General features: G+C 43.0%; 1 protein-coding gene across 1 annotated transcript in view; it reads left to right on the top strand.

Moving 5' to 3' along the window:
- Window positions 1-12,079, top strand: part of GALNT17 (polypeptide N-acetylgalactosaminyltransferase 17) — a 207,772-nt gene that overhangs the window by 131,445 nt on the left and 64,248 nt on the right. The window contains exon 6 of the mRNA XM_086475200.1: window positions 3,029-3,146. Within this exon, the coding sequence (XP_086331326.1) occupies window positions 3,029-3,146 (118 nt within the window). The remainder of the gene's footprint in view (window positions 1-3,028; window positions 3,147-12,079) is intronic.

Consider the following 12,079-nt stretch of genomic DNA (forward strand, 5'->3'; position numbering starts at 1 on the left):
AATGCATTTAGCTGAGCTGAGCTGTGTGGTTTTTAAAAACAAACTGTGTTAATGCTTTTAATTAAGGGGCAGAGGAACAAGAGGCTTTATCAGCTCTTTGTCTGCAGGCCATTATTTCATTGTGGATGGGCTATCTATTATTGTAAACGTCCACCTTTTTGAAGGATTTACTACAAAATCAAATGGTGTTTTTATTTAAATTGTTGAGCGCCGCTTGATTCCTCATTTATTTAATATGGAGGCATTGTTGCAGAGAAGAATGTAGCACTTAATTTGTATTGCTTGAGGGACTTCAGATCCGCTCGGGAGCGCTGCTTTGCATGCTTCACAGTGTTGTGTGTTGAAAACGGAATGTGCAGCAAAATGAAGAGGAAAATTTGAAGGTGAAGTTGCAAAATCCCAATCAAGCTGTTTCCAAGAGCATTTTGGAAAGGACTAGTGCCTCTGTGGTCTCTATAGTAAAAGTCATGTTGCAAAATAATAACGAAAAAAGCTTTCTTAGGGTACAGCTCCCGTGCATGACTGTTAAGTAGCTTCCAGTTCAGAACACTTGTTTATTTGGTGGTGAGTTCCCAGTCATCCTCATTGTTGGCTCACAAAATGCAGTTTCACTTCTCTGAAACTTTCACCTGGATTTTTTTCTGGCTTTAGCTGTTCTCTGGGTGCCTTTAAAGGGCCTAACAGGTTTTGACTGGAGAAGTCAAAGGTTTCCGTGCTCCACCACACCTGTTCCCAGTGGAGGAGATGAACTGGGTTGTTCATGCTTCATGTAAAACCTGAGCAACTTACCCTTCTATTTAATTCCAGGAGGTAATCTAGGATAATAGAGCTATTAGATTTGGCATCTATAATGTGGTTATCATTTCATAAGGAATTGTTTCTGCTAATGGTAGTTAACTTGCTACAAATAAAGCAATAGAATTGAAATCTTAAGTACTAGAGTGGCAGCAAACCATGAAACATTATACCGCTTATTGGAAGGAAGGCCGAGCTTGCTGTCAGGGAAGAAATCTATTGAAAAAAACCCTCTGATGGCTTCCACTTCTAACTAATTTAATATGGCAGCAGTGTTCAGCTGTTCTACCAGTCTATTAAAAGTATTAAAATGTCTATAAATAATAATACTTAAAGTGGCTAGAATCTTTCATCCAAGGAGCTCAAGGATTTCACAAAGATTAATTTGGCTGGCTGTCAGCAGAGCTGAGCTGTAAGGTTTTTGAGCCCTGTGGCTGCCTGAGGTGCACTGGGGACCCCAGATGCTCCTCTGGCAGATACGGGCATTTTGTGTGGGGTGGATGGAGAGATGAAGCGTGGGCCTGATCCTTGCTCTCTGTAAGCTGTTTCTGGGTATATTCGAGGCTGCTTTCCACCTCTGCAAGCCGTAACTGCTTAGTTCAGCCTTGAACATGCTCCACAGCATGGACAAGTTGTGAAATGTGCTTTGAGCCAGGATTTTGGGGCTTCGGATTAAAGTGTATGATCCCATTGCCCCATTTCTACCTTAAGACCAGTTTCCCTTGGAAGAACAGGCATTTCTAAGTGTTGTGAGACTTCCATGTACGTGGGCTACCGTTGGTGTTACACCCTGCAAGTCTTTCCCAGGCAGCACAAGACAGGTGTCCCCTGAGCCCAGGTGAGGAGCAGCAGAGGTGACAGCTGTCCCATCCTTCATGGTGGAGCTTCCCCCTGCTCAAAGCTTTGAGCTCAGGATGGCAGGGGGGATATCCCGTAGCTCTCCATAAGAGCGGACTCTGTCAGTACCTTGGCAAAAGGCTGATCCCTCTAAGTTGATCCTTGTGGTTTTTTTTTTTCTTTACAGCATGGATTCAAATGAAAACCAGTTAAATGGGAAAATGGTTTTTATATTTCTGTTCTAGTACGGAAAATATCCCAAGGGGTAAACTTCCTAGATACCGTAACTGCAACAGATTAGTGTGTCCCCAAGCAGCAAGAGCATAATGATACGGTTTTGTTCGGTGCTGTGCTCTGTGGTGAAGTCTCATTTTATGGAGAGGGTCACAAGTGTTTAACCACTCAAAAAATACCCCCAAATGTGATCTCAGCTTGTGTGAATCAGAACAGCATCCTCATCTCAGGGCAGCTGTATCAGATGGAGATCTGGTCCAGTGTTTTGCGAGATAATGAGGGAGAGATGGTGCATGTGCACATTGCAGCCAGGGTCGTTAGTAAACACAACCATCTATTACGTCCTTGAAATTGCATAGTTATTATAAATTAACCCCTGACACTGAGGTTTTCCTCAATCTTTCTGCTGTTCTATTGATGTCAGTATTGTTAGTATATTTGTCATTTTTCTCTATTATTTTCACTGACTGGACACTGTGCTTGGCTGCTCTTGCAGAGGTGGCACTGAGCAGCACTGTTAGCTGGAGGGCATGAGGTTTTGCAGAATGGACATGAATGGGTCTAACCCAGAGCCCTGTCGATGTTGGTGGAACTGGGCAAATGACACAGCGGTTGTTTCTGCAAACCATTGTCTTGAGTTTTTAAAGGATTTTCCTCTGCAAATTTGCAATTTAGCTTGTTGTTGCTGCTTGGTGATGACTCCTTTGTGATATATTACGGAGATCCCAATCAGAAACCCTGTTCCACAGGATACTGTAAAAAGTGGTGTCTGTCCTGAAGTCTACTCCGTAACTAGACACGCTAAAAGAAAGTAAGAGAAAGGAAATACCATTATTACTTTCCCTTCGCTTATGGGGAATAGACACACCGAAGTGTTTGGGACAGAGCCAAGACCTGAAAGCTTTTCAGTAATTTAATCCTAGGAGAACTCTTTCTCCATTCTACACAGTGAAATGAACTTGAATTTTGAACAATTTTGTGGCAGTGGTAAAATGATGTTTTCAAAGGCACAGAGCTCACTCATTGCTGCAAAGTCCCTGGGATAAATGGTGGCAGGAAGCATGCGGAGCCAACAGGACCTTTGCAGAAATTATCCCTCTGTCCATTAAAAATCAGAAAATGTCAATAATTGTGCATTTCTGTTGTTTTTCTCTTCATACAGGACGCCAGCAATGATCGGTTGCTCATTTGTTGTGCACAGAAAATTCTTTGGAGAGATCGGGCTTCTCGATCCTGGAATGGATGTGTACGGAGGGGAGAACATAGAGCTTGGCATCAAGGTTTGTGACACATTTGCGAGAAAAATTGCACCTAACAGTATTTAAGGAACCCAAAGCAACACTTTAATAAGTTATCATGAACAGTTATGAGAATGCTTCAGGGAAACTGAGCATTGATGTGGTTTATAGTGTTTTACTTTAAGTTTAAGGGGGGAAAATTACTTGCTTTTAGGAGTGAGTTTAGTTTTTTTCCCTTGAATTTTTGTCTGTCTGACCTGATGCAAAAAGCTACCAAGATGAAATGGAATGCTAACTTAATCAGGCCCTGGTCGTGTTGTCATACCGATGCTCTAAGTTATAGGTATCTTAAATACCAGGAAAAATACTGTGCCATTTTTGTCATGTGAACAGTCGGGGGAGGCTGGTGGGACTCTTGTGAGTATCTCAAGAAGACACAAAGCCTGAAAGTATTTTACAGGCATTTAGGATTTGCAAATAAAATACGTTCACAAACAGGCAAAACCTTCTTTTAAAAGCAGAACGCTAATAGCCATGTTTTTAGAGCTGCCTCAGTGCACCCGCGCAGACATTCGTTGTTACAGAATCCACTGTGACAGCATCACTTGATTACTATCTACAATATTAGATGTGGCTTAGTGATTCAAGTGTTTACATACAGTGAAGTGATTCATAAGCAATGAATTCAATGTTCAGAAGCAACTTGGGATGGTAAAGTCTATGGAGATTCTTCCAGGCATGCTTTAGAGTACAGCACTTGTACGTTAACAAGCTGATAGAGAGAGGCTTGAGACTTCTAACTGGAAAATTGAATTGACTGTGCTGTTGTAAAAATGAAAAATCATTGTTCACTTCATAGATTTACCAGAGGATATTTGCTTTGCTGGCAAATCGGAAGAAACTTAAGAAATCTATTGTTATTTGCTACAGGGAGCAATAATCTCACTTGAGAAAAGGGAATAGAAATTAAAGGATTTCAGTATGCCACATAGCTCTTCTCCATATGAAGTAATTATTGCACGTCATCATGCAGCTTGCTTCTCGGGTCTAGAGAGATCCCACTTTAAACTAAACTTCTTTTGTAACTATCCTTATTCGTTTGTTTGTGGGATTTTTTAATAATACCATTGTGGAACTAGTCGCCTCACAATTAGTAATTCAACCCATCTGCTAGGTTTTGAGGGGATTTCATGGAAGAATGGCTTCTCAACTGGAAAAATGAGATGGCTGTCTCAGGGACAAGTGATGAGCATATGTTGTCTTCTTTTTCACATGCTGAACTTTTTAGAAAAGCTATCTAATAACCCTTTTGGAAAAAAATAATCCCTCTCTTCCCCAAGTGACTTTCCCAAGCTTGAGTTTCTAACCTGTATGTTTCCCTGCTGTTTGTACACTCGTGCACTGTGTGTTCTGGTCAAGGTTTAAAAATATTGATGGTTTTGAGAGTCAAAATACTTAGGAAATCCACCTTGTAAGGCTATGTAGAAAGTAGATTTTTAAAGATTCCTGAGCTCCAAAAATAATTTTCTGTACAAGTGTCTTACTTAGGGACCAAGAGCTCATAGCACATCAGTCCCATTTAATATACGTTGGCTGTTGTGTGTGCGAGTCAGGTAGCTCATATGGAGAGCATTCCTGGAGGTGGTGTATCTGCGATTGCCAGATATTTGAGTTCCACTTCATTGTAAGGTTTCAGTTATAAATAGTTTATCCAAGGCTAGTTGTTGTGTGTGTAAGGGAGCAGAGAGTTGTTACGGATTCGAGCAGATGTCGGGTCTCCGGTGGATGTATCTGTTTTTAATCATCCTGATGTACAAAGGTTGCCAGCCCTTCCTCATGCACTTGCAGTCTGCCATGGCTGGGGTCTGTCACAGCCATATCACGTTACCAGTAATGTAGGGCTCTTTAATAGTAAAGAAATTGTTTTAAAGGATCAACTTGAATAGGAAAATATTAGGCTTTTTGTAGGTGTTTTGCTGTTTTGCCTGATAAGCGGCTGTCTGTAGTCGGAAAAGTAATTTGGTGTGGTTTGTTGTTTGTTTCGGTGATTCTTGGATGAAAATAAATGCAGAAAGTATTTATTTTCTTTTTGATGATGGTGCAGATTACATTGTCTTTCTGATAATCATATGGCATTTTTTAAACATTAAATTATTGTATTAGCAAAAATGCTCAAAGAACAAAAAGGAAGCAACAAACCCATTGAGGCTACAAGAAGGACGTGGAAGAATTACAGTGTTTCAGGGAAAGGCACAAGCTAACTATATTACAGTAAAATTAAACGCAAGTAATCTGAATAACAAAATGAAATAAATAATTGAGAAGGTTGGGCTGTCCTAACCTAGAGGGGCCAAGGCCATATGCTACACAAGAGTCTTGTTTTATTAATATGCTTCAGATATTCTAAAATAAGCTGTACTGTACCTCTGTGTTGTGAAATACATGGGCCGTATGTTTCTTTCAGTTGCTGAATTCAGTTAGCTGAATGAGAAAGTTCCTGCCTGAGCCACTTAGAAAAATAAAAACCTGTTACATGCACAGAGGTGGCTCTGGGCTCGCTGCTCTCCTGTACGTGCTGGGAAGCATCCTCGGATCGCTCAGATAATAGTAATAAAGCTGTTATGCATGTTGCTGCCCCAGGCTAATTCCTGTTCTGCTTGCGGGGTAGCTTTGGCCCTGACAAGGGGAACACGCTGTTCTCTGTATTACTGTGTTTTCTTTTATCACACTGGAGTGTCTCCAGAAGGTTGTGCTTATTCACTCCTCCTGTCCCTGATGTCCACTACTTCACTTCTGGAGGCAGAATTGAGTCAAATTCCCCTTTTCTTAGCAGAGAGCAGAGAAGTGTTTGCTAAGCAAGGCAGTCTAGGCTAATATTTCAATGGAGAGATTTTTAACGTGCTTTTTTTCCCTCACCCCCACCCCCTGCCCAAGCGTGCCTTGCAATCAAATTATAGTAGTGCCAGGTCTGTCTCACTGTGACAGCCACAAGGACCAAACGTTTGATCTGTTCCTGCGTTAGTAACTCCCCCCAGCAGAGGTTTGTGGAAATCTCATCCTCATGCCTGGCTGGTGAAGCTGCTGCAGCCGGAGACATCTCATGCCTGGTCTCGGTCTTGCTGTAGCAATGGGGAGAGCAAGAGTTGCTTCAGGCTCCCACTGCCATTGTGGGGAGCGTGCGGGGGCTGTGGACCACAGCCTGGCCCCTTCCCTGGGCCTGGCTTCTGCTGTTGGGCCTGGAAAGAATAACCTGCACTCTCTGAACAAGCTTTGAGCCAACTCTTTTAACCCTTTGCTGTACTGAACGAGTTTCTCTCTGAGTTATAAACCTGGTGTCCAGTTTCCACAGCTTGAATGCATTGATGCTGCTCTGGCTCCCCACCAGCCCTACATGTGAGTTTTGGCGCAGAGGCTTCTCTGACCATCTCTGCTCCTTGTGTTGAAAATCTTTCTTTTTTTTAAAAAACTGTTTCTGGCCCTGGCTTTCAGTGACTGTGTGACTAAGTGGGAAGACTGATTTTGCTGCTTGTCTTGCTTTTTCTCTGCAGGGAGGGTTCAATGGATTTTCATGGTTAGTCACAGACATTCACTAAAGATGCTCCATAAAATTGCACATGCCTATTTGAATAAAGATGCAAAAGTCTATTGCATGGCTGTTGCCGTGATTTCAAAGTATGGGGTGGGTTACAAGGTTGTTTTCAGAGTATTTTGCACTTCTGTCATGCATTGCTAATTAAACTTATTTGAGTTGTCTTCTAGAGATTAATTTAATCAATAAGGATATTATTACTACTTTGATGGTATCATTTGTGCAAATTGTCACTTGAAGAAAGCAATTAACTGAGAATGCTTATTAGCTGATCCATCCCACACCTTATTTGTCTAGTAAGAATCGATTATTGAATTCATTAAGAGCAGCACAATTCAGGGATCCCTTTGAGGTCTAATGACTGACTTGAGCTACTTTTTACTATGGTTGTTAAATTGTCTGAAATTTGGGTTGGGTCTTTTTAAAGGAAAGGCATCCCATGTCCTCTTTAATATCCCAGATATTTTTTGCCAAAATTGGTCATCTAGATTCAACAGGCCAGATTTCTCATGCTGCCAAGCCAGCTGTTGCAGGCAGAGTTGCATCCATGTGCATGGCTGTAACAACTGGGAATATGAAAATCAAATGGGTACAATGAGGGCATTGAGCATATTGTTGTTAGTGGTCATTTCTTTTATAATCAGATTCTCATCCTGCAGCCACTTAGGCACAAAAGTAACTTCATTGCACTGGCAGTGACATTGATCCTCTCCCGTAGGGTACCATGCCTGTGTACCCTTCAGTCTTTCAGAAACCCTTAAAATAGATTAAATAGCATTTTAATGGTACACATCTCTTGTGTGCGTTTCATCCATGAAGGAGCCCATTTTGTTTATATGAGTACAATTATTCATGTGCTGAAATGTTGAGAGGGTCGGGCAAAAAAAAAAAAGGAAAGCCATCAAATAGGTATATTTAAATTCCACAAGGGAGCTTGACTCTTTCTGCATTCAGAAAATCAAATCCTTCTCTTCCTGCATACATTTTCCGTAAAATTATGGCTTTATCTTTTTGTTAAGAAGAAAATAGTGAGGGTATTTAGAGCAAGCAGTTCTTTCAGCATCAGTGGCTTTGCTGGGTCTGAGGTGAGTGGTGGGCAGCCTGTGTCCAGCCCTATAGGAGGCAGAAAATACCCCCCCATGGGGTGCTGGATGGGAGCAGAGGAAGGATGTCAGGGCAGAGCTATGAGTCACGAGAAAGATATTTTGATGATTTTTTTTTTCCCCCTCTTTTCATAAAAAAACCCAAACCACACTAGCACAGGCTTTCTTTCCCAGCCCAACTGGGAGCACAGGCTCTGAATCAGGTACACTGTGTCCTTATATGACATAATGCACGTCTCTAAAATGGAGAGTGATAGACGTGAGCATGATGGGGAGCGCAGAAATACCATTGCTGGACAGGTGTTTAGCTAGGTTTCTACTTGCATGAACCTAATACCTAAATAGTTAGTGCCTGTCATCAAAATGTGAAAACATCCCTGATTAGGGTGGAATTTATTTTTATAGTGTCAACCAAACACACAGACATCTAATATCAGGTGTCACGTTTTGACTCTGCGATGTGTGTTACTGCTGTCATTTCAAATGTTGTTTTGCCGAGGTTTTTTGTTTGATCATCTTCAGATGTCTCTCTCTCTCTCAGTTCTTCTGATTAATATATTAAAGTCTAGGTGCAGGCAAAGATAGCTGATGGTAGGCAGCACCTGAAATCCCTTTTTAACCACCCTGTCCATCAGTGCCTGGCCGTGAATTCCGGCGTTCCTCTGGTGACTGTCACGTCTGCTGCCTTCACCAGCCGCTGTGTGATGAGAGCACGCACCAAGGCTTGCGGGATGCGGCATGGGGTGGGATGCGGGAGATCTGTGATGGTGCGTTGTTACATTATTTTATCACTGAAAAACAGGAAGCTGAAAAGCATGTAATTTATTCATAAGGCTTTATTAGGCTTGTTGAGGGTTCACTGAGACACAGTAGTTAGGGTTGAATCAAGTTTCTCATGATGTGCAGGGGTTTTTTTTCCCCATCTACACCTAGCTTTGATGAGATTGAATTAGTCATGAAATTATACATGCAGCACTGAAAGGGTTTTTTTAGAAAGTGTGGGAACAAACCAGCCTGAACTTCTGAGGGAAGGACTTTGAGGAGCACAGATAGGGTTTGCTGTGATACATCTTCCAGGCTTTGTTTTGTGATTGTTGTGGGAGGTGTCAGCCCATTGGCTGACACATGTCTCTGGTCAGAAGGAAGGAGAGAACATACCTTTGACTCATTGAAGGCTTTGGGATAAAATTACCAGGTATCAGTTGTGTATGTGGGGAGTATATACTGTTCAAATACACGCTCTTTGATGTTTCTGAGAATTTATGCTGAGGAACCGTAGTCTTCATGAAGTTGGTCACATGCAGGTGATGCAGAAGTTACTGCCAGCAGTGGGGGATGCTCAAGTGCGGTTGTTGGCAGGAGGGGAAAGGGATGAAACTCTGGGCTTACCTATCAGGGAGAGAAATTTTGGAGTTAGAGCAAGACCCTGTTTGAAAAGTTGGGGGATAAATCTTGGTAAAAGTAACAGGGGAATCACCAAAGCCGGGGGTACGTTTTATTTAACAGACATTGGAGTTACAGTTGGCCCAGCCTGATCTACAGGACAAAGCTGCCTGGGCGTGGAGCACATCTCCCTCCTCTATCTCCAGGCACAAAAAGCCTCTTTGTAGCATGGAACAGCTGTAGCTGCAATGGGTTTGATGCAGGCTATCACAGACCTGCCTATGGCTTGCCAAGCCCCCAGGCACTCCTGCAGTTTAGGAAACATAAAAAATCCTGCCCGCCAAAAAACAAGCAAAAAACCCCCTAAAACCCACAGCCCAAACCTGCCAACAATATAAACTCAAGACCAGCTTTTAAAAAGTATTTTATCAGTCAGGCATCAAAATCCACTTAGAAATTGGGGCTTAAGGCTGTTTCCAAGTAAAAATCAAGTTAACTTGGAATAAAGTAAGATGCAGAGTAGGACTGACCTTGGACAAGGTCTTAGAAATACAGCTTTAGAAACAGTGATACACCAGTAATACATTACCTTTGTGTACAGCTACAATCTGTTTATTTGTACCTGTATCCCTGTTAGAGAAGTTGATTTTGGTCTTCAGAGTGATTGTTGTGTGGTTGGAAGAAATATTTCCACCACTGAACAATATCCAATCACTGCCTGCATTTATTTTAAGAGCAGGAATCAGGACAAGTATGAATTCAGATCCTATGTTTGGCATTTTAGTTGTCAGCTCAGTATTTACTGTAGGTGCTTGAAGATGCTTTATAAGAAGCTCCAGTGTAGTTTTCCAAACTGGTAAAATGCTTTTCATCACAACCGCCTCCATGGAAATGGAGCTGTATTTTGATTATTTTATAAACAGGCTGTAACCTCTGCATTGGCAGCTGGAGACCAGCTCTGCTCTTACCGCCGCAGTGCTTGGGCGGTTTATAGCTATCCCTCCTCAGGAAAGGAAATTGCAGGCAGGCAGCCGCAGAGCTCCTCTCTTTCCTCTTGATAGAAAATGATTTGTCATCCCTGCCCGTTACCCACTGACAGATGGGGACAGGTAGAGCGGGGGGAAGGGACCGCTATTTTCACCCCAGTTGATTCTAGTGTTTTTACTGACAAGTTGATTTTTATGCTGGGAAGACACTGATCATCTTTGCTGGGAAATGTGATAACTCTTCCCGTGCAATAGGCCGTGTGTTGCAGTTGAGATTCACTGGTCGATGAAGAAATCCATTTTAGGACTCAGCCATGCCTTATCTTCACTTGAAACTCTGGCAGGTGTCGGCTTTTTACTCATTTTTCACAGAATTGGTTTAACATGCTGGACCATAGTCACAGTCCACCCTCATTAGGCCCGGGTGGACAAAGCCAGATTTAAAGAGCAGCCACAGCATCTCCATAGCGAAGGGGGCCATGGAGAGCAAGAGCCGTGGACATCAGACACCTCCAGTATCCCCAGGACAGGCTGAATTTTTTTTCTATCAGACACTGTTGTTTCTTGGGCATGACACCCACTCCACAAGCCCTTTATTTTCTTCCTGGGCTTCCAGCTCCCCATCCTCTGTGGAGAAAGACGTGGCAAAGGAGGCACCCTGGGTCTCTGTTTTTACTCTTTTCTGCGTGTGGCTCAGGGCCATGTCCATTCCTGGCCATGTTCCCACAATATTTTGTGTGGAAATACCTGAACCCTGCTAAGTGTGGAGTTGGGGAAAGAGGCTCAGGGTGCCTTCCCATCCATGTTTTGTATTATGCCTGTTGGGATAAAACACAGCAGATAGGTAGCACCTGCTGCTCTGACACTTGCACCATTCTGGGCTCTGGTGAAGGTGTTTGCAATACAGATTTCAGTTATCTGACAGTCCTCGCTTTGATGGTCAGGCAATGGTTTCCCTTCATCTCCAACCCCGGAGATACCTGCAGTGCCATCTGCAACTCATCCAGCCAGCCCTTGCTGTTGTGGGGAAGACTTGAGACTCTCGTAGCAGGAGAACTTCCTTGGCTGGCTGGGCAGGGTTGTCATGGTGCACTGGAATACGGGATCCATTGCATCTTTGGGGTACATCAGCAGGTGTTTTAAGCATTGTGTGGGCCACAGGTTTGTTGTGCTGATGTTCACCATAGGCTTGTGTGTCTGGGAGGTGAAGGAGTTGGCGTGGGTGATGGCAGCAGGCTTGGCACAGCCGTACTTTGGCTTTCAGCCTCCGTGTTCTTGCAGGGAAACAAATTGCTTAAGTCCTCTTAAACAGCAGCGATGGGTATGAGAGGCTGAAGAAGGATTCCCATATCATTTCAACTGACATATTCTCTTCTGTACTGCAAGGCACGTTGGTTTGCTTCTTTATTAGGCCTCTGGGCCCTGCTGAGTGGAAGCAGCCCTGGGACACCCCTTCCTGACCCCCGTTGTCTGGGCCGTGGTCATGTTTCCAGCGCTGAGCTCTCGTTAATGTGGGGATGATGCATGAGCCGGAACGGTCCTGGCTCTCCAAGTGCCTGACAGCTGCAATTTGGTCAGGAATTGCTGAGAGGTAGCAAAGTTAGGCCCTCTGAAAGCTGGTTTTATAGCATCACTCCCTGGAGGACAACTGTCCTTTAAAGTATTTCTGGGTGTCTGAAACAACAGCTTTCTGAAATCTGCTTTCTCTTTTCACTCTTCACTATACAATCTGAGTAGCAGCACATTTACTCTGTGCGTGTGCCTACAATGTCTGGGATATAAATTACCCTATAAAACAGAAAACAGGCTTATGTCTTCCTAAAAACCAACTCAAAGCCAAACTGAACTTTGTCTTCTTACAAAAAACACGCTTGGGAAATGACAAGAGAAAATTTGACGTGAAATTATGCACCA

The sequence above is a fragment of the Leptosomus discolor genome, chromosome 18 (genome assembly GCF_034619465.1).
Source record: "Leptosomus discolor isolate bLepDis1 chromosome 18, bLepDis1.hap2, whole genome shotgun sequence".
In the NCBI taxonomy this organism is placed as follows: Eukaryota; Metazoa; Chordata; class Aves; order Leptosomiformes; family Leptosomidae; genus Leptosomus; species Leptosomus discolor.